Here is a 21,735-nt window from a genome sequence, read left to right as displayed (position 1 = left end):
CTGCATCTGCTATTTTCCACAGCTGTATTAGTTTTCTTACATTGTATGTTTGACCTTCCTGTTAAATTTCACATTGCTATTGTTCTCTTTTTGTGTGTTTTCATTTGTGTGTAACTTTGCAGTTGATATAGGTGAATTTCTCCATAAAATGACAAAAAATAAATAAATTCATTCTAAACTTGGTGGCAAAAGTGTCCAAACTCTTAAACTTAGACTTTGCTGAAGCACTTTTTGATCTTTTTTAGCATTCTACTTTTTGACTTTAATATTTTCCACTTTGCAAAAGTTCTCCAAATCCAATAAAACTTGTTCAGTGCTCTGATTAGTTTTTTTTATCTATTTAGTTTTGTCCTCTGGATAGGCTACTCAAAATCTACATTTATCTGTCATAGGCTTGCTTTCTTGATGGGAAAGTAGGCTTGGACTCACTCTGATGCACTACAATTAAATCTCTTTTCTTGCAGACACCTGAAGATCTTGACTGACTGGTATCTGGGGCAGGTTCATAACTTCATCCACCTGGAATAAATCCTCAATTTTAAAGTAAATCCTGAGTGGGATGCTGCCACCTCTATGTGTTGGTTCCATAACGATTTGGGTTGTTTATGTGCAAAATATATCGTGATTACAACTAAAAAGTTCAAATTTGGTTTCATCAGACCATAACACAGCCAAGGGTTTGTAAGATTTGTAAGAAACCGAATCACAAGGTGTTAAAACAAAGTATTAAAATCAGTGAGCATTAATGCAGAAGCCAAAGGTGTTATTGATGTTTTGAAACCTATTTTGTATTTGTAAAATAGGACAATTTATACACACATTAAGATTTTGGATGAGTAAAAGGAAATCCATCCTCCCTTCCTGTTTTTACCTCCCCTGAGTTCACCCACATTTGTTTTTTTTCCTCCTTCACCACAAGAAGGAGGGGGAAAAAATCATACTTATAATACAGATATTCAGATCCATTTCATTTTGCTGATGAGGAGAATCCTCTCTCTCATTTACAGATGTTCATTTAATTTTCAATTGATCTTCTACTTTTTTTTAGCAAAAGGGTTTATGTCTGTGTTCTATGTTAACTAGGGAGCACCAACAGACTCATTTGACATATTTATATTATTACTATCTTTTTAAATCAAGAACAGAATCCATTGTCCATGTGTAGCTATAGAGAGAAACCAGCTTCAAAGTAGGCCTGTCATGCACATGCCATCATCATCCATTTATAGTTGCATCTGTTTTAGTGGGGCTGACTCAAAATGTTGTTGTTTTTTGTTGTTGTTAGAAACCTTTGCTTTAAAATTCCCTATTCTGTCTAAAAAGCAATGGATTGAAAGCCTGAATTTTATGTAGTTTTTGAATTTTCATTAGTTGTTTAAATTATTCATATTTTTTGGTTCTCAAATGTGACAAAACATGCTCTTTAAATATGCAATATGACTAAACAATTTGCACAATTTGTGCAGTTTTTGCAGGTGCAGAAATTGTTGCTTCGAGTTTTTAAGATTTTTAGTTTTGTATGAAGCACAAATAAAAACATGCATGTAAATGCATCATGTAAATCATGTAAATGGTCAAGTCAAGTGTTGACTAACTTTTCTCCTCTTAACATTAGTTGTATTCACTCTTACAGACAACCCCTGAGCAAATAGTTTGCAACAGATGTAGAATAAAAGAACACATAGAGGGAAAAGAAAAATCATTCACTTCAGATCCTTAAAGTGGCTCAATTTGCTTCAGTATTATGTACTTAGGGTAAACCTACTGGTAAATTTCCAACACTGACTAAGATTAACGGAGAGACAGATGGCTGTAGAGCAAATAAAACACAGAGGGGAACCCTTCTGACATCATCTCAGGTCTATTTTAAGAGAGGCTGAGAGAGAGAAAAAAACCCTGAAAAAATGAAGGTCGTCCTACTCATTGTATGATGTTTTGCAAAAAGATTGAGCAATAAAATATTAATGAACCAATGACTGACACCGGCTTGTAACACCTTGACTTAGGATCATGCTACATTACAATTCTGTGGACGTGCACAAGCCAGCTTGTCATCTGTTTTGAAATTCTGTGCACATCTTGTGGCCAGAGGGCCTCTCCCTTCTGCAATCAGTACATGGTTCCAATGAGCCAACATGACACACATTAGGACAAGAAACATTCTCTGTACTCCACACACGCTGATCTTGTGGTGAAGGAGGAAAACCAGAATAATAGAATAATGTCCTGTGTTGTAGGTTTTAATGAGTAAGAGGTTTAGCTTAACTTGGGGTGATATTATACATTTTACAAAACAGACCACGAATAGGGTGACTTTATTTCATTATTTCTATACAGGAACAGGATGTACTTGTAGATGAAAAAATAAGGTTCTTTGGATTATTCAAATGTAAAATTTCTATGTTTATTATGTAGTAATATTTTTATCATGTTTTTATAAAATAAGGCAGTGAAATATTTATTTTTGGAGATCCATTCTCACCCAAGAGCAGTAGGTGCCTAAAACGAAAAAAAATCAGGGTAATCTGCTGCCATCTGGTGTCTGGAAATGGCAATGCAGGTGTTACAACCTTCATTATGCAACACGTCCAGTGAGCATTCTGTCAATCATGGCACCCTCCTGTCATGTGATCCACTCATGCAGTGAAGGAAGCATATCATGAGCAGCTAAACGTCTATTAAATACCTCATAATACAATCAACTGGCAGAGTCAGATCATAATTATGTATATTTTGTATTTTTAATGGGTATCTCACACAAAAAGCATCTTAAATATACACTTAAAAAATCATACTTATAATACAAATATTCAGATCCATTTCATTTTGCTGATGAGGAGAATCCTCCGTCTTACAGATGTTCATCTCATCTTCAATTGATCTTCTTCTGCTGACGATCATCTACAAAGCAGATCAGAGTGAAGCACCCCATTTAATATTAAATTATAGGATGAAAACTAATCGATAGTAACATAATGTATTCCCAGCATCATTCACTACACTTCAGTTTTTCTTTTTTTTTCTTAAGTTTAACTCTGTTTAAATAAGCACTTTCAATTACCTCACTGGGTTTCTTTTTCCAGGTACTCCAAGCTGGGTGCATCCAATCTCTGTTCATGGTTTTTGTTTTTTGTGAATTCTTTCAACATTTCCATAACTTCCCCTTGGTACACTTCAGGTGTCGGCTGGGCTTCTGAAAGGAAAAAAATAAAAATAAAAGAAGATGACAGCAATAAAAATGTGTAACACTGCAATAGCAAAGGAGTGCTTGGTTGCAATATTTACTAGGATGTTATATTTTAAGAGACACATATGCAAATTTTACAAGCACATAATATATTTGGCTTCTTGAATACACTTTGTCTGTGATCACTGTCCACACAGTGTATTAGACTCTGTGTGTGTCCACACACAGAGTGGGCACACACAGAGCAGGATTACTATTGCAACAACACATCATCAGTAGGGTAAAACTAACCTGTCTCACAACGTTCTAAACCCAGCTCACGTTCCCTATTAGTGTCCACACACAGTCTAATATCTCTTAGAGCCTGGGATATTAAACTACACTAAGAGAGGTGGGAGCATTGTGACGAAGAAAAAGAAACAAAAGATGTAGAAACAGCTGAGTTAATCAAAATCAATATCATCCTCGCTATATTAAGCAGCACTACTGCAATTGTATGTTTTCATGAGCAGCACTTCTTTCACTCAGTTGTCTTGTCTCCAGATCTTGTAAAATGTCCTACGCTACATACAATGAGACCAGCTTCCGTCTCAGAATGAAGTTAAGAGTTTACCGAGTACTACAGTGTACTTTCGTAATTTACCCAATGGAGATGTCTGTCATGAGACGTTCCACACTCTTCTTTGAAAAGTCTGTAGGAAATGTCCTCATATAACTCAAATTATATCTGAGAACAGTAAATTGGTCAGAACTATTTTTGGTATGATTAGGAGGCAGAATTTCACTCAGTTCCATAAATAAGTTTACCTAAATTGGGATCAAAATTACAATTGGTATAATAAGAATGTAATTTATAATTCAGAAAATAATTATGAAATATTTGTTGAATTAAATGTAATATTTCAACATCTTTATGATTAAAATTTTTTATGATTAAAAAATTTGTGAAAAACTAATTTTTCACCTGTGGCCCAGTAGTAGATGTCCCAGTCATTGCTCGGTTCATTAATCAATCTGTCATACTGCTGCAACTGGCTGTCAGTCATTGTGTTCAGGTACCGCTTTGCAAAAAGGCTGCAAGAGACACAAGAACACATTTCTTAAAAATTAAACAAATACATACAATTAGACTCTAATTTCTTTACACTGTCAATGTTAAATGGCATAAAACCATAAACAATCAGAACTATATCAATCATTAAAGATTACAGCAAAACAAACAAAATTAAAATAAAATATTGCCAATCAAACAACACAACAAACAAAAAAGTGTATAACAACCTGAGCAGTATACAGTTCTCCAACATCCCCCTCTTGCGACTCTCATAAAGAAGCCGTCGTCTCTTGATGTCAATGGGCTCATCTGTTTTCTCCACCCAGGGTGGCAGAGAGATCTCTATTAGGTCAGCTTTGTTGTCGTCAGGAGCCTCTCCTTTGTAACCTCGAGATGATACTGTGAAGGCTGGTCTCCAAACTGCCTGGCACATTCCTGTTACCAACTGACACACAGCAAAAGCAATTTAGTTATGTCCCTAACTTCAACATCTCATGAATATGAAAAGTTGCTGATTCAAAGGTTTCTGCTTAATCTACTGCAAAGTGAATCCCTCCATGCATTTTTTTTAACCAATTACCATTATAGCATGCTCAACATAGTTAGACCTGGTACAGTACTGTAGTTAGGTTTGCACTGAACGATATGTACCTCAATCTGAATGTTACACCATGTCATTAGAATGCAACTGAATAAGTGAGATTGACTTTACTTTAATTTGGTTTCTGGAAATGCATGTTAAATTGACTTATTTGTATTGTAAAGTGCATTGAGATTGCTACATAAATTAGACGTTATTGAAAAAATAGCATTGAAATAAAAGTTGTTGGAATTTAAAACGCTAAAAAAATGATTAAAAGACGATATCTGATTTCATGTTTAGGTTTGAATCGAGCTTGAACCAACATGTACAACAAAAACCATGCAGTAAAAAAACAGACTAGAATTGTGTAATGTCAACAACAGCTGTCCTGTTGTACAACAACCTAATCTAACAGAAATATTAACAAGTTTGATGTGGCATCTTTAGAAACCCAGACTCGTGTTTCAAAATATAACTTTTATTAATTTGTCTTTCTTTAACATTTGACTCGAATATTTTTGGATGACCTTAGCCAAGAGTCGGTGGCATCAGAAGTGAGATTTCAACAAACACACGCGAAATAGTTATTAATCGGACAACTCACTCTTTTTGCAACAATTGAAGACAACATTTTAGGATCCTTCCTTGATAACCTTGATAAAAAAAGCCGCCCTTCGTCGCTGTATGAATGTTTCTGCCTGGTGTTTTATAAAAAATAATTTACACAAGAGAACGCATTTACGTCACCACGTGTGCGCCTGACAAACCAGCCGACTAGATACAAAAAAATCTAATATGTCTCGTTGTTGCTAGGAAACGAGGTAGACAAAATTTTAGTTTGTTCCCAAAATTAAATAGATAAGATATATTGTTTATTTTGTGAATTAGTGGTGATTTGCAAAGTTCCAACGTAAGTAAGCCTAGGGTGAGTTTGAAAGTAGGAACCAAACTGTATATTTTGTTCCCCACCGGCAGCTTTCCTTTATGGGCTTGTATTTTCATCGATTGAAAAAAAAAATAGCATTAGCCGAGCAAGCGAGCATGCAATAGCCTGAATATAAACGTGTGTGCATGTGCATGTGGAAGTTTAACGTTCGATTCCTTAAACTGGTTCATAATTTTCTTGTTTTTTAGTGTCGAATTTTACCTGCACTTCTGTCTTCGCAAGCCCTGCGTGGAACGTTACCAACTGTAAGCTAACAAAACGAGGCGTTAACGCCGTGTTTAATGCTTTAGTAAAACAGGGACACCTGTTGGATGAATGAATCGTTAATTTAACAGAGCGTCTCTGTGAAAACTAAGCTGGTCAAAAAAGAAAGCCGAAAAGCAAGCTGCAGTTCACAGAAGGTCGGCATCTGAGTCCGACAGAATGTCTGCTGCACGATCTGCAGCAGGACCGAGCAACTCCAAAAATGACCAAGTGGATCTGTACAGTGACCTGTATCCAAGCGATGAGGTAAGTCCACGAAGTCCCTTTTTTAAGGAAAAGCTCATGGTTGCTAGTGTATTGATTTATTAGCGTTGCAATGAGTGTTTCCATGATTCAAATCGGTTAACTGAAAACAAATCACATTGTACAAATCTCTGAACACCTTAGGCAACTGGAATACTCTGATCTGCGCAAATCAGTATTTTTATATTTTCTATTTACGTCTAGAAGCGCGATTGTGTGAGTGTTTCTGGGGGGGGGGGGGATATCACATATGGTTCTCTCATGATCACATTGTTATTGTAAATATAAGTTTTCCAGGGCCAGAATCACAGCAGCCATGACGACTCAACTCCTTTTAGAGAATCTACAAGAGTTTAGAATAAACCAAAAATAAATATTCATCATGCTTGATTTGGGTCATATTGTGTTTCTGGGAAGGTCAATTGAGGTTGCACTATGACTCTAACTTAAGAGCGAGCTGCACAGTATGTCACAATTATTTCGCAATCACAGTATCGGTTTGCTCTAAAATAAAACCACGTTACACTGTTTGCAATGCAGTGTTTGTTGGCTTATTATTTTTGAAATACCAGAAATTTATGATTTGCATAGGAGTAATATACTTTTGCAATGTCCTGCTTTGGGACAATAAGGTCTATTTTTATTCCAAATTAAGCCTTTTTATTGGAGTCTGACTGCATTTGACGCTTACATCTAAAACCCAGATATCAGTGCTCAAGATGCTAAAAGTTAGACAGTGATTAAATGCACAGAAATGACAAAGGAGTAAGGAAGTAGTAAGGAAAATGTGAATTTACCACCACTGATGTAGTCATTGCATGTATTCTCTAATACCATACATTCCTACTGTAAAAGAAAGAGGTTTATGCATTATAAAGATGGCTGTATTATTACCTCGAGAACAACAGAATATACTAAAGTACAAACTAAAAAGAGTATTTGTGCTAATTACCATGTACCATGGAAGTTGTCTTGATCTGAGAACAATTAAAGAAAAAACAAAATTAGCTCTAGCCCATCCATGTTTATCTTGCTATCATCTGGCACATCTTAAACAAACGTAGTCATTTTATCAGATTTGTACAACTTTATAGATTTTCTTTTGTGTTTTTTTAACTCGTGTCATATAAGTTCTTAATGCCCCTTCACCACATAAACACTGTGTGTTTATGGCTTGATGCTCTGTTTGATGTCTGAGCTGTAGAAATGGATGAGTTTTCACTGTAACTTAATTGAATAGCGATTGTTCAGCAGCTTGTTCTGTCATACTTCTATGTGCTGGCACAGCAGTTTCCTGTGTTCATATTCTATGATTTTTGAAATGTAGAAAACCAAAGGTTATGGAATTCACTTTTTGCATTTCATCCCACGCAGGATTTGGATAAAATTTCTGAAGCAAATGAACTTTTTGATGCTGTTCTAACGGGAACGGTTGATAAAGACAAGAAGGTTTCAAGTAAAACAGCTTCCACCAAGAAGGCTTCAGAAGGTGGGAAAACAACTGAAGAGAAAAAACACAAAAAACAAAAGATGACCAGAAAACTATCTATATATGTTGGGAATTTTCCCTGGGTAAGTACCGTTCTCTTTTTATTAAAGTCGTGTCTGGTTATCTTGAAAAATAGTGGATGAATTCTCTATGTTCTTTATTTTACAATTAAACACACATATTTTATTTGAGGAAATATGCCAACAGAGAAACTTCAACTGAAAAACAAAAAGGAACAGAGCACACTAACTTCCTGTGAGCAAAGGAAAGTCACCTGATTTTCCAGCAAGAATGCTGATTTTCAGCTGTCCTTACCCAAAGACAGATGGCAATATCAAATTTGTTTATATGGTACATTTAAGAACAAGTGCAAATGCTGAGCAGTGTTCCATGGTTTATCAAACAATAATACAGAGTAAAACAATAAACTGACATATTAAAACAATTCAGCAGTTCAAGTTCTAATCAAATGTCAAGGAAAAAAGATGAGTTTTAACACCATTTAAATGGTTTTTTGGTCTGAGCTCTGCATACCTACAGAGATAATCTCTGCAGACACAGCACTTGCTCTGAATTCCCCCAAGAACTTGTAAAGCTTTTAATTTTTTTGGTGTATTATTTATTTAGCTTTTAAAATAATTGTACCACATCTTGGGAATTGCTAAGCATTTGCTTTATGTAAACTTTCCAACATTGTTTTTTCCATTACCATAAATTGTTTCTTAAACTTTGTTTTTAACAGCTATTTAAAATTTTGAATCCTCATTAGATGCAAAGTATCTATTTTGAATGAGATACATGGTTCGGTAGGAAACACAGGGTAAAAAGCTTTGCTATAATAACCAGTTTGTAATGCCTGGTTAATGACTTGACATGGACATACAGTACAGACCAAAAGTTTGGACACAACTGTGTGTCCAAACTTTTGGTCTGTACTGTATGTTCAAATAAATACCTAATAGTTTGTAAGTAACTAAATATTTACTGTGTAAAAATTTAAATGTACACAATTTTCATCTCTAGATTTACACTACTCTATTTTTATTGTCATTTATTTGTTAGTGTAATATTTCCCATACAAGTCTTAAAATGACTTTATCCCTTCTATCCTCCTGTCATTCCCTCCCTCCAAACCTGCTCTTCCTCACAGTGGACATCAGACAAGGACCTCACAAGTTTGGCCTTGCGACTCGGTGTTAAAGACATAGCAGACATCAGATTCGCTGAAAATAAAGTTAATGGCCAGTCAAGAGGGTGAATATAAAAAAAAACATACATTTTAATAATTATGGAGAAAATATTACAAATGTCAGATTTTGTGAAGTTGCATGTTTCTAATTCAGCATTACTCACCTTATTGTTTTCCCGTGTTCCAGCTATGCAGAAGTGGTGGTAACCACAGAAGAGTCATTAAAAATATTGCTGGAAAAAATGCCACTATGCCATATTAACGGAGAAAAGATAGATTGTCGTTTTGCCACTCAGCAGAACCTCTCTGTGTTTGAAGACATTGCAAACCAACGTAAGATCTGCAGAAGCAAATCCAGATAATGCATACCTAATTTCAGTACGACTGTTGATTTTAACAGAACGTGTTTTTCACAGGCATACCCATACGTGCTGGTTCAGGTTCTAAGGACTTGGATTTTGCGGAAAAGACTCCCACTGTACTATCATCACAAGAATCCAGTGCTCTCCCTGCTCCTCCAACAGTTTTCCCATCACATCCATTTGCAAACATGTTTCCTTCACCACCCAGTTTTCTTGGACAGCCACCTCCTCTGTTTCCACACATGGCCCCACCGGTCCCTCCTCTCATGCCACCTCATATGTTTCCTCCACATCCTGCGCAAATCCCTGGCCAGCCATCTCCGGGTCTGCATTTAAATCCTCCTTTCTTCAACCTGACACAAGACGGGCACAGCAGCAAGTTGTATAGAGAACAAAAGTAAGTGAGGGAACGTCAATGGTGTCATTACATGTATACATTTTCAAAGCTTAAATTAACAAACAATAGTCTAAGGCATACCATAAATGTATAATTGGTTTAATTCAATGATGTAACTTGAGTCTTAAAAACGATCTTGTTTTTCCAGACAAACCTCTCAAAGTGAAGATGGAGATTTTGAGGAGATGATGAACAGAAACAGAGCAATTGCCAGCAGTGCAATCACCAAGGCTATTTCAGGAGCTACAGCTGGTAAAAACAGATGGTTGAATTTAGAAGTAAAATGCAAAGAAATCTTAAAAATACTGAAAGCCATTTGGACAAAAAAAAAAACACGTCTTTTCAATTTAACAACCACCTCCACTAAAATATTTCTTTAGTAGACATTTTTCTAGGTGAGCTTCAAAATTACAATAAGAAGATTGAGGGATCACATTCTCAAAAGGTGTTTCTTTGTCTTAAGCAAACTCCATATGCATGTCTCTTAATTTCAAAACTAATGCAGAATTTAGGACTCATTTTGATTGAATTCATTTTTAAAAAGTTTAAATTTGAATTATTTTTATAATGGCAATTCAAAACAAAATATGGTGTAAAGGGACTTTAACAATACAAGTCAATTCAGTGAAGTCAATTGACAGATCCAGTCAATTTCATGCATTTCAACTTGATCCTAGTTCTAAGGAAACCCAGCCAATTCCACTGAGCTTTTAAGTTTGCAGCAATTTTTTATATGGCACATGCACATAGTGACAGTGGAAAGGAAAACGCTCCTTAAACGGGCAGAACCTGACACAGCGTGATCAGCCATCTGCTATGACTGGAGTTTTGAAAAAATAAGGTATTTACACATAAGAAGCACAAAAGCACTTATCCAGGAAAAGTTTCTGTCAAAAAAAAACAACTAAATGGTTATTTGCAACATTTGCTTCATTTTGGACAGTTTGTTCCTGGTACATGAAACCTTTTTGTAACACTTTGTAGAAAGAATTGGAAATAAAGTGGTGTGTTTGCAGCAGCACTGAATATGACATTTTAATAAACCTGATATCCTTAACCTTTCTTCTTTGTGTCATTGCAGGAAACCTGAATACAGCCATGGAAACACTATTAAGTGCTATTGCCATCATTAAGCAGTCTAGAGTGTGCAGAGATAAAAGCTGTCAAGCACTTGTCACCTCACTCAAAGACTGCTTAGTCTCAATCCAAGGAGACTATGGCTGCAAGTGTGTATTTATATTTGTATTAGCAGGTTTTTCCCAATAGCAGCTATCGTCTCAGTCCTTATCAACCAATTTACTTCACTTTTCAGACCAAGCCGTCATTCCAGAGAAAGAGAAAGGGACAGAGGACGTGAAAGAGACCATGAGCGTGACAGGGAGCGTGACAGAGAACGGTACAGAGAACGAGACCGAGGCGACACTTATGACAGGGAAAGCACAGGAGGATCTCGAAGATACAGAGAACGTTCCTGGAGCGAAGAGAAGGACAGGGAGCGTTCACGAGAGCGGGAACGACACAGAGATCACAGAGACCGATACCGCTAAATTGGTAAGGTTTTCATAATTCAATAACCTTCTGGATTTATTGGTTTGATTACCTGATCACAAGAGTAAATCTTAATTTCCAAAGATCAAACAGCCTGACTTCTCAGCTGTTTACTGAAAAAGAGTGCTGAAGTTTTAAAGTTCTGTGTTTAAGGGTTTTGGAGATTTATTGCTGCCATTAGAATGTTTTGTGTTAGACTGCAAAATATCTCATGTTTTCCATCATGGATATTTCCTATATGCAGTATATTTTGTGATTTATTGAAATGTTACTCCAGAAGCATGTCTTAATTTAGAAAGACTGGCCTACGTGACTTTATTATAGCAAACACCACTTTAAATTTCAGAGTTGCAGATTTAACATGCAACATTGATTTCAGACACACTCTTATAGGTCCTTTAAATGATTCCACCATATCTTGCTATTGTTGATAGTAAGACCGCATTGAAATGTGGCGTTACAGGTCACAACTGGACGTAGTGTCTGTTGCATCCACTTTCCCAGTAGGATATCCAGTGTTCCAGTTTTTTCCAGACTAGGATATTTGAATTTACAACTTCCAACTACAAATGGAATGCAGCATAAGCACCATTCCTGTTCTGGCAGTGAAATATTTTGGATGGAGTATGTATAGGTTTATTTCTCATTTACTTGTATCAAAAATGGTTAGCCTTCGCAAGTGCTATTGGAATTCTCCAAGAACATTTTTGTCAGCTCACATTTGATAGAATTAAGGTCACCCAACTAGTTTTAGTACACATGGCCATTATCCAGATTTAGCACATGAAGAAGTTCACAGAATTTATGAAGATTTGGCATGTATGTATTTGTGCATTACTTTCAATCCGTATTTGAAATTTAACCACGTCTTTGCAATGCTTCCCTATTCCCCACTCCCTCTTCTTTCTAGGGTGATTTTGACTGAAGCAGAAAAGGAAAGGCATTTTGTTTTTGCACCAAGCTGTATAAACATCACAAGGAATCTGATCTTCAAAGTGTAAAATGTACTTTTTTTCCTCTAATACATTCATTGTATAACTTTGTTTAACCAAAAGGCCTGTAAAATATTTTTTATGTATGATAGAAACATTTGCATGCAGTGAACACCTGTTAAGTTTGTTTTCTTCCCTTTTTGTATAAACTGTACAAATTGAAAAAAAAAAAAAACTAGAAACCTGTGTTCTGTCAGTCCTATTAAAAGTACCTAAAGGATCAACATTTGTGTTTTTAATTTACTTGCTTGACATCAGACCACCGAATTAAAAAGCATCTTTAAAAAGCACCTTTAAAAAGCATCAGAAATATTTACCCAGTTTTTAAACACTTTGTTGATCATGTACACAAGTTTAACTAGTGGTTTAATGTTGCTTAATTAAAAACACTTATATTGACTCAGTTCAAAATGTTAGTTTTGTTATTGCTGCAGTGTGACAAGTCAAGATAAGAAACAAACTTTTTAATTTACTTTATTTAAAAAAAAACATAACTAAATAGCCATAAAATGATTCCACGCCCCAAAACCCGACCCTCCATAGTCCTTAAAAGTTCGCGGAGTTATTTTTCAAGCGGTGCATAATTCAGCAATTTCTCAATAAGATCCACATGAGACAGCAGCATCCTTCGACAACAGTACCGCTTCAAGCCCAAGGCATCAAGTGCATCACTTAGGGGGAAAAAGAGAAGAGAAATAACATCAGTGACTATACGTGGTAATTATCAGTGGGTACAATATTACCATTTAAATATTTTTATTATTTCCCATGTTGCATCATATACCAGAAACTTGTCTCAAAACTGAAAACTTAGTGCAGGCAGTAATGAAAAGATGTCTCACCCCTCAGTGTATTCTGCTTGAAGTAAGCCAAGGTAAGCTTCCCATTTGTTACCCACAATCTTCCCACAAGTGAAGCATCTGACCGGGATAATCATTGTTGCGATTACCTGAAAATAGATAAAACATCCCGCTGTTATACCAAAGTTTGCAAGAAAAAAACACGTTTATATGTAATTTTCAATAAAAATCGTACATGTTTATAATATTGTTTCGAAAACTACAATGAACAATGAAAAAATAATTTAAAAAGTGACTCCTGAAACGAGGTGATCCTTGCGACTCAAGAAGTGCGTGTTGCTAACATGTTGTTTTGCTACCATAGCATTACAACTACTGCTAGCCCACAAGCAATGCCATAAATACAACAGAAGTATAAATACAAAGATATGAATCTCATTAAAAGTTTTGGAAACATGTTTTAATGTTATGTAAGAAATAACTTGGACAAGTAAAATCAATGCTTTAAGCTAATGTTAGCCTACCACGAGCGCACATTTTGCGAAATTTATTGACTTCCGGCAATAGCTTGTGCATAAAACAAATTTTCTCCAGTACACATACACAGTCTTGTTCCACTTTATCACTCACCGTAACCAAATATGGTAGAGAATCAACCAGTAAATCACAACAAAAGGAAGATTTTTCTATGAGACGGAGTCCAGCACGTTAGCTACTCCGTTTGCCCCTGACTTTGTAACAACTTCCGGTTCAGTTTCTTCCAAGATAAAAGCACAAATATTCTTCAGTGAAAACACGATATAGTTAGACGAGTTTCCGGAAGGATGAGCAAAGAATACATTACTAGATTAAATACATATACAGTACAGACCAAACGTTTGGACACACAGTTGTGTCCAAACTTTTGGTCTGTACTGTATGTTTCAGAAATTTATTATAAATGTATCTCAATTTTTTTTAAAACAAGCTACTACGCTATGTTCAGTGGTGCTTCTTATGGCTGGGCTCACTTGGCCAGATATTGATATTCTAATATGTTTATTTTTACTTTAATATTAATTTAAAAAAGAATATTTTTTTTATTTCTTAATCTAACTAATTTATGAAGGTAATATAATGCATGCATAATGCATGCTAATGTCAATGTGCATAAGTTTACAATATCTTCATAAAACAATAGTATAGGGAAACTTCTAAAATTCTTTTACCTCTGATTTTGGAGGTCACCTCAAACCTGTCAGTAGTCCTCATCTGGCAAGATGTTTCAACATTCTTTGAGGGCCCCAGTTTATTGCTTCACAACATAAAAGATTGTCTCACATTTAGCTGCATCCATGGGTGAGAAAAGATACAACAAAGCAGTGCCCAGTAAATGATAGTTATTATGGTTCAGTAGAAATATTAATCACACAAAAGTAATATCATGTGCTGATATATGATATATGAAAGACATTAAATATGCCCATACAGAAAACTTCTTTTGAATCTTGCCATGCCATTTTAAGATAGTCACACACATTTGTTTAGCACCAAAAATAGTTTTCATACTTTTTTCATTCATTCCTGATTAGAGAATTTTTGCACTCCTTGAATTTGCTGTTGGGCATAATGTTGACATGAAGAAGGCCTTAACACAGTTAAAACATAAAAAAAAGAACAAAAGTAATCACTTTACCTGGTTCACCGCCTTTAATAATGTTGATTTTCAATTTTTTTTTCTTTACAATTAAATGGTTGAGAGCAGAGGGGAGGGTGCATAAGGAAGTTATGTTAAAGTATATAAAAAAAAATATATATATATATATTTATATATATATCATATCCATCAGTATCATCATTACAGTCACCATGAAAAATATCATCACTATCATAGCCATCAGTAACACCATACATTATTACATCATCTATGTATTTTAATCTGCTACAGCACATATGCTAAATGAGGACTCCTACTTGAATTATTGCATTTATACGCTTTTGAAATTATGAAAATAGGAATTTTCTTCTTCTACTACTTTTTTTTAAATACACTGTATAGTACAATGTAAGGTGACATTTTTGTACTGGCTTGTACTTTTTTGATTATAATAGGGAAGTTGTGAATGTTTATGAATAACGTTTTCTCTAAACTGTGTTTATTTATTTAAATTAAAGACCACCAGTGTGTGTATGTGTGTGAGAATTATCTTTCTACTTTATAGTCAGTCAACTTGAGTTATGCAGTGCAAGCAGAAATTACTGTGAACAGCTGTACAGATGAATTTGTGCAGCAACAACTGAGTGTGTTTTTTCTCTCCCTGTGAGTGAATTATGAGAGCAAACATCCACGTAACTTTTATACTCATGTAAATGTAAAATGCTTTCATGTCACCTATATGGTTTGTGCATTCAACAACACCACATGAGTGAAGGAATGACATAAACAACTGATGTTTTGACAGCAGTCTTTCAGTCTAATGTAACCCACATATACTACAGTGTCAAATGTTAGATGCAAACAAATTCAAATATCAAAAGTGGTTTTGCTTGGAAATATGTGACAGATTATAAATTTGTGTTAGTATTTGACAAGGAAAAAATATCTACACCAAAAATATATTTGATTCCATTTTCAGTCCTTTGCAGTCTGCATCATTACCCATGTCATGATTGTATGTTCTGATTGTAAAAAGAAAACAGGTAAGTGATTTTAGATCTCTGAACATTAACATAGAGTATATTTTTTGCTTAGCTTAGTGAAGACATCTCAGCTCAGGAAAGGCATCTATAACAACTGCGAATCAACCAAAATATACAAGTTTGATTCTGGGTAAAAAGAAACTAATGTCTTTACCTCAACAAGAATTTTTATTTTTTTTTTACCTCTCTTGGCACATACTTTATATATTAAACACACTTTGATTGTTTCCAGCCCAAAACTGATCAAAATCTGTACTGTCAGCTTCTGTTTCCAAGCCCACAGGGTCACATCAAAGGTAAACTTTCACTAGAGCACCGACTCAAATTAATCTCAATCTTTATGATTCACTATATACCTTGTATTTAGTTTATTTGGCCAAAACTTTCAGAACATTCTCCTTTCACCAACTCATTTACTTTGAAATCATAGAACTCAGACAGTCCAGGGACATTATTGATAGAGAAAATATTTTTTTTTTCATGACTTTTAAGCAAAATAAACTGCAAGAATGCATAAATATCAAAACTCTATCAATATTTATACAAACTGGAAAAAGTATTAGATTAAACCACATTTAAAGAGTTCTGGCGGCTATGTAATGCAGTGTAGTTTTTTTTTCTTTTTAAAAAATGTTCTAATTACATTTTATATGCAGTATTGTAGCAACTTCATGCATATAATAAATATAGTTATGCTCCATATAAAGCCTTGATCAAATGTTACATAGGCTGATGCACTACACATGAAAGCAGGCCAAAACAAAAACCCTAAATAAGACAAAGATTAAAAAAAATACACACAGACTGCTGTGTCTCCCCATTGCTCATCAAACCAGAAAAGTCTGTGAACCAGTCAACAATATTCCTATCTTCATTTGGTTTTAATTTCTCCTTGCCAGCAGCAGAACTCCCAGCAAAATGGCTCCGGCAGCGATAATGGCACCGCCAATAAGAAAAGGCTTGAGATGTTCCACACAGTCTGTACCAGAGGCCTTGTCACCCGCTGCTGACTCAGCTTCTGCTGCTCCATCTTGAACGGAGGAGAAGCGGGGATCCTCGGGCTCAGGGGCCGCAGGGGCGTGATCAGCCTTGCGTGGTGCTGCTGGCTCCTTCTTGTCTGCTTTGGATGCTGCCTTGGGTGCTGGAGCCCCTGCCTTGGCTTTGGCTTCCATGGATTCAGGGACACAGGTGTGGTATGGTCTGGTCAGTAAGAGTCTTTACAAGGTCAGCTTTGAGCTGCTTCACTGGCGAAAAACAGCAAACAGACAGATTATCCTTTCCAATTAGCCCCCGTCATCATGTTATGTGCTCTGATGTGAGTGGTTAGAATGAAATATGTATGAGGCCCTGATAGCCATGTGTGAGTCTGGAATGTGACCTTGGGAAAAATGGCATTGATGGGACTACTTCAATACCCGTAGGAACATGAAAATGTTTATATTGGCCATAAATACTGTAACTAAACCACCCTCTAAAACGGTGATCACATTCAGAGCTGCTTCATGTGTTAGGATTTTTTTTCTTTGGTTAAATTCTGCAATCATGTAATTTAGTAATGAAGGCAGGAGTGACAGTGCTAAAAGATGTACATCTAAATGAATCCTTGTTCTGTTGCCCCTGACATGAGCAAGATGAAAAGTATTTAATATATTTCACTGCCTTGCCCTCTGTCTGACTGTAAAACCTAATGAGTCATATGTGCTATAAATGGCTACCAAGATGGAGGAGAGCATCCATCGATGGAGGAAGAAATGAATGAAAAGCAAATCAGTGAAAATGGAGAGAAATAAATCAGGTCGAGAGAGATTGCATCACAACAGTATGAATTTCACAAAATGCAGGCTAGAAGCATCCTAACAAAAAATGGCTCCTGTTCTGAGTACTGCTGTGATACGATCCAAGAGGAAAATTGATGTGCTTACCTTTCAAACAGTTAGGTTGAGATTATGAAAATAAATGGATGGATGAAAAGGCAGGGCTCTGGAAGTTAAGATGTCCTTAATATAGGAAAATGAGCGACACCAGAGAGATGGAGGACACTGAAAGCAAGAGGGAGGGCAATGGGAGGAGAGCTGGATAGACTGGGATGTACCATCTGGTTGCTCAAAACAGGGGAGAAAGCAGTGACGTGCGGTAAGGTTCATAGTTGGTGAGGCACTGACTTAATCATAATCAGATTTACAAATATAGACCCCCTGCATGTTAATGTTCACATAAGAACATTTCGCGCATGCGCACAACGCTGGAGGGCAAAAAGACAATTATTTTACATGTCATGCATAGTCGCGCTGCCGCCGTAGAATAATTCCGTTAACTCAATCAAACTTGGACATGTAGATATTATTAATTTCGTGCTGTGCTCCGTAGCAAAGGGGAAAACCGTTAAAGTACAACTCAAAACCACTCACTTCTCGCTCTCTGTATCAGCGCAGCTTCGTGCAGACTCGCTGCCATAGCAACTGCCAACAACGCCACAAACCCCCCCGCCCCCAAAACACTTAAATATTTCCCACACAAAAAAAGAAGATAATTTAGCCTGTTTCAGTGGTATGGTTTTAGGCTTAATGTTTATTTTGTGATTATTAATAAGTGATTGCTGTGATAAGAGGAGAAAACCAGAAATAAATCACTGCACTTGACTTTACTGTATGGCTAGCTCGCTGTTACTGTCTCTTACTCTGCAGTTATGGAGTCACAATGTCTGGGATCATGAGCGCCCCCTGCCATGAGGCAAGAGAACTGCCTGCCTCACTTCGAATCTGTTCTCTGCCGTTTCTGATCGCTCCTCAGTACACGAAACACGTTACACACACAGATGGTGACAAAAAAAACACTGTACATTATATACATAACCTAAAATATGGAAAATCAGTTTATATATTAAGTGTTTTTTAGCCATTTTATTGGCGACGTTCAGACAGGAGGAACATGCTCTCATAGAATGGCAGCCAGTGCAGTTAGCGAGAGGTTGATCAATCCCAGGTGAGGCTCAGTTCGCTGCTGCCTCACCAGCTGAGCTTCCGAGCATTTGAATGGAAAAATGCGAAAATTCAGCGATTTTTAAGAAAAAAATAATCAAAATTGGTTAAGCTAAACGAAAAATAAATACTTTGTAGTACAAACCACGGGGTGAAAATAGCAATATAAATTATTTTATCATTATGCATTATTTTTTCATGATGACTCACCTGCCTCCCATGACCGCACGTCACTGATAGATAGATAGATAGATAGATAGATAGATAGATAGATAGATAGATAGATAGATAGATAGATAGATAGATAGATAGATAGATAGATAGATAGATAGATAGATAGATAGATAGATAGATAGATAGATAGATAGATAGATAGATAGATAGATAGATAGATAGATAGGCAGGCAGGCAGGCAGGCAGGCAGGCAGGCAGGCAGGCAGACAGATCTCCGTGTTGGAAAAAAAGAATAGATAAGTGATGTTGAACAAATTCCCATCACATTTCTGCTTTCTCCTTTTATATCTGTAGTAACTCAGTTGAATGTGTGTATGCTTGTGTGTTGTTGCCTTTGACTTGGCTGCTATCTTCCTACTGAGGAACAAAGAATCTTTCTATTCTATATTATTTTCTAATCACGCACTTTGATGGGTATTGTTAAAATCTGTTGTCCTGACTAGTCAGATGTAACACTCTCTAGATGGAGTACATCGGGCTTGCAGTTAATGAGCACCAACAAAATATTTACTTTAATCTTTAGTAATATACAGTAGCCTAATTCCCAAACACAAAGTATATTGCATGATTTCACATGAGATTGTTTCTAAAAACGTAAAAACAAAAAATCAGTTTTGTAAATTGATTTTCACATCACAGTTGATATTCTTCCTGCGTCGCTATGTTGTCACTGTGGAAACGACAAAACGCTGAAAAACACCGCTATAGGCCATGAGCATGCGCAGAACTTTAAAAAGACGGGTTTGTGCCAGGGCTGTGTGTGTGTGTGTGTTGTTTTTTTTTTTTTTTTAAAGCAATTTACTGTCATATTTTTAATCATATCCTTCTGGAAAGACAGCTTGTTTTCTGACAAAGGAACAGAAAAACAACACATGTTGTCGGATCTTCCATAGGTTTTCCTGGATGACGTCACAGAGGGGAGCGGCAACCTCTCAACACACTGCTCTATTTGAACCAGTTACCGCTCCCTGATCTCCACAAACCGCTGGTGTCGCCATTTCTCCGCAAGATTCCCAAAGTGTCCACAGTGAACGGTTCATGAAGCTAAGCGTAAACTAGCCATTCACGGCGTTTACGCAGCTCTCCGCAGACGGGGAATAGCAAGTTAGTACGTATATTTCGGTGGGGAATATCTCAGGGGATGGGCTTTGATTGTCGGAATAAGGCTGCCTCCGTTTTAGTCCGTGACAGGATTCGGGAGTTGTCCGGCTGATGGCACACACAAGCCACTAAACTACACCACAGAACCCCGGAGAAGAGCTCGTCCTGGTCGTGAAAGACGCAAGGGATTTTCTATCTCCCATCAAGCAGGAATCATCATGCCGAGCGCTGACGAAAGGGAATGGAAAATGATCCACGCTGCTCCGTGAAGAGCCGCAGCCGAAGACGTGTTGCAAATCAGGCGGAGGACCGAGCTGTCAGTTACGAACGCCTTCGACACGGTTGTGTAATTAATTTGGCTGCTGGATGGTATGTGTCGGGTCTATCTGGCACCCGGCAGATAACCGAGGAGGCTCCGGGGCTTTGATGTGTTGGGGGTCCATTCATGTGTCGGTGGTTGCAATGACGTCTGCATGGTTATTTTCTATCAAACGGTGAGACATTTCAAAATTCACCCTGACCGGTGATCCGGTGTGCGAACGAGCAGGACTGTCGGAAGGATATGGGAAAGAGAGCGGCACCGATGCAGTGGGTCTCGGCTAGGCATCGTCAAAACACAGGTGAGCGGCAGTAACACGATGACGATACTGACCATTGTTGCGCTGCCTCTAGCTATGTATACACACACACACACACACACACACACACACACACACCCACGCCCCCACACAAGGCAGCACAGCAAGTAGTGTGACCCAGCTTTCCAACCGAGTTTCATGGCTGGTTGAAACACATTTCTGTGCTCTTCTCCATGTCCTGCTGAATAGACTACAATGGACACTGACTCACAAAGATCGACTTGTTGGATTTAAACATAAAAATGCTGGTGCACCCTAGTGCTTCAGTTAACCATAACTTAAGCGCATTCTTTCATTGTTTAAGTTGTGAAAGATGCTGAAACATCAGCAGACCCCCACCCCCCTCCCCGGCTTATTTACAACTAAACTTTAGCTTAGCTTAAAGTTTGTTCAGAACTGGTCAAGCAAGGGATGTTATTCCAGTCTGGATCTGTAAAGATCCCATCTTTTTGCAGCTTGTGCAGAGAATGTGTGGTCATTTCCCTGACAGCTGCTTGTATTGTTCATGTACTGTATGTCTCTCATAAAGTGTTGGAGCATGGATGATTGTAGATCAATTGATTTTAGAGATGCACCAATCAGCTAACTTTCCTTGAATCAGTTCCCATTGATTATTTGGGAGGTTTAATTTTATAAAATTGTAAGTCCCCCCCCCACCCTTTTTATTAGATTACAAAAGTGACACAACATGCACTTTGAGTTTCATAAAAACAATATATGAGGGACATTTACTTTAAATGGAAAAAATCTTGTAAATTTTATTTTTTTTCCTCTTGAAATCAAATTACTATGTCCCACAATAAAACCTGTAGCTGATAGCTTGAAGTGTCTTAGAATAAGAAACCTGTAATTAACAAGTCAGACCTCAAAATCAACCCTGTTAACTCTCTTTATCAATCTGCTAGTTAAATTCACTGGTATGTTAAAATTGATAGTTCCTTTACATAGAGAGCTTATGTTATATTTTTGGTTGTGTAAGCTTGCAGTCATATAGGTCTGAATACATCCAGCACACAATTTATATTGTATCAGTGTAAGGGAAGAAGGCATA

The 21,735-nt window shown here is 36.8% G+C and overlaps 4 protein-coding genes and 1 long non-coding RNA gene across 7 annotated transcripts in view; 2 read left to right on the top strand and 3 right to left on the bottom strand.

Annotated features, from left to right (window-relative positions):
• Positions 1 to 2,716: 2,716 nt before the first annotated feature.
• sdhaf2 (succinate dehydrogenase complex assembly factor 2) lies at positions 2,717 to 5,582 on the bottom strand. Of its 2 annotated transcripts, none has more exons than XM_032559777.1 (5): positions 5,429 to 5,582; positions 4,469 to 4,686; positions 4,152 to 4,261; positions 3,062 to 3,193; positions 2,717 to 2,901 (listed from the first exon to the last, which is right to left on the bottom strand). In XM_032559777.1, the coding sequence occupies exons 1-4, from the start codon at positions 5,453 to 5,455 to the stop codon at positions 3,063 to 3,065; spliced, it is 486 nt and encodes a 161-aa protein (XP_032415668.1). In that variant the 5' UTR covers positions 5,456 to 5,582; the 3' UTR covers positions 2,717 to 2,901; position 3,062. The 2 variants fall into 2 exon arrangements, with proteins under 2 accessions (XP_032415668.1, XP_032415669.1); XM_032559778.1 differs by having other exon boundaries at positions 3,067 to 3,193.
• A 223-nt stretch (positions 5,583 to 5,805) lies between these two features.
• Positions 5,806 to 12,478, top strand: LOC116718103 (cleavage and polyadenylation specificity factor subunit 7-like). The gene is made up of 9 exons (XM_032559776.1): positions 5,806 to 6,280; positions 7,652 to 7,849; positions 8,917 to 9,020; positions 9,143 to 9,288; positions 9,372 to 9,714; positions 9,863 to 9,966; positions 10,796 to 10,940; positions 11,027 to 11,265; positions 12,173 to 12,478. Exons 1-8 carry the CDS (start codon positions 6,194 to 6,196, stop codon positions 11,259 to 11,261), a joined length of 1,362 nt encoding a protein of 453 aa, XP_032415667.1. The 5' UTR covers positions 5,806 to 6,193; the 3' UTR covers positions 11,262 to 11,265; positions 12,173 to 12,478.
• A 234-nt stretch (positions 12,479 to 12,712) lies between these two features.
• Positions 12,713 to 13,820, bottom strand: polr2l (RNA polymerase II, I and III subunit L). The gene is made up of 3 exons (XM_032559783.1): positions 13,685 to 13,820; positions 13,097 to 13,203; positions 12,713 to 12,925 (listed from the first exon to the last, which is right to left on the bottom strand). Exons 2-3 carry the CDS (start codon positions 13,189 to 13,191, stop codon positions 12,817 to 12,819), a joined length of 204 nt encoding a protein of 67 aa, XP_032415674.1. The 5' UTR covers positions 13,192 to 13,203; positions 13,685 to 13,820; the 3' UTR covers positions 12,713 to 12,816.
• A 900-nt stretch (positions 13,821 to 14,720) lies between these two features.
• LOC116718107 (uncharacterized) lies at positions 14,721 to 17,811 on the bottom strand. The gene is made up of 2 exons (XR_004338872.1): positions 17,656 to 17,811; positions 14,721 to 16,977 (listed from the first exon to the last, which is right to left on the bottom strand). It is a non-coding gene; the product is annotated as an uncharacterized LOC116718107 (long non-coding RNA).
• A 1,954-nt stretch (positions 17,812 to 19,765) lies between these two features.
• Positions 19,766 to 21,735, top strand: part of dagla (diacylglycerol lipase, alpha) — a 41,815-nt gene continuing 39,845 nt past the window's right edge. Inside the window, exon 1 of one of the 2 annotated variants that reach the window (XM_032560229.1) lies at positions 19,766 to 20,666. The gene's annotated coding sequence lies outside the window, so the exon portion shown is untranslated. The remainder of the gene's footprint in view (positions 20,667 to 21,735) is intronic. The other variant, XM_032560228.1, reaches the window with a different exon arrangement.

Source organism: Xiphophorus hellerii, chromosome 4, assembly GCF_003331165.1.
Source record: "Xiphophorus hellerii strain 12219 chromosome 4, Xiphophorus_hellerii-4.1, whole genome shotgun sequence".
NCBI classification, from domain to species: Eukaryota; Metazoa; Chordata; class Actinopteri; order Cyprinodontiformes; family Poeciliidae; genus Xiphophorus; species Xiphophorus hellerii.
This window is presented reverse-complemented; position numbering and strand designations above follow the sequence as displayed.

Bases quoted from the DNA above. Each gene is read 5' to 3' on its own strand.
- sdhaf2 (XM_032559777.1), bottom strand. From the start codon at position 5,455: ATGTTGTCTTCAATTGTTGCAAAAAGA. The intron at 4,262-4,468 runs GTTGTTATACAC...TGTCTCTTGCAG, and splicing joins GAGAACTGTATACTGCTCAG to CCTTTTTGCAAAGCGGTACC. The intron at 3,194-4,151 runs GTGAAAAATTAG...TTTTCCTTTCAG, and splicing joins CATCTACTACTGGGCCACAG to AAGCCCAGCCGACACCTGAA.
- LOC116718103 (XM_032559776.1), top strand. From the start codon at position 6,194: ATGTCTGCTGCACGATCTGCAGCAGGACCGAGCAACTCCAAAAATGAC. The intron at 9,715-9,862 runs GTAAGTGAGGGA...TTGTTTTTCCAG, and splicing joins AAGTTGTATAGAGAACAAAA to ACAAACCTCTCAAAGTGAAG. The intron at 9,967-10,795 runs GTAAAAACAGAT...GTGTCATTGCAG, and splicing joins TATTTCAGGAGCTACAGCTG to GAAACCTGAATACAGCCATG.
- polr2l (XM_032559783.1), bottom strand. From the start codon at position 13,191: ATGATTATCCCGGTCAGATGCTTCACTTGTGGGAAGATTGTGGGTAAC. The intron at 12,926-13,096 runs GTGAGACATCTT...TTTCCCCCTAAG, and splicing joins CAAGCAGAATACACTGAGGG to TGATGCACTTGATGCCTTGG.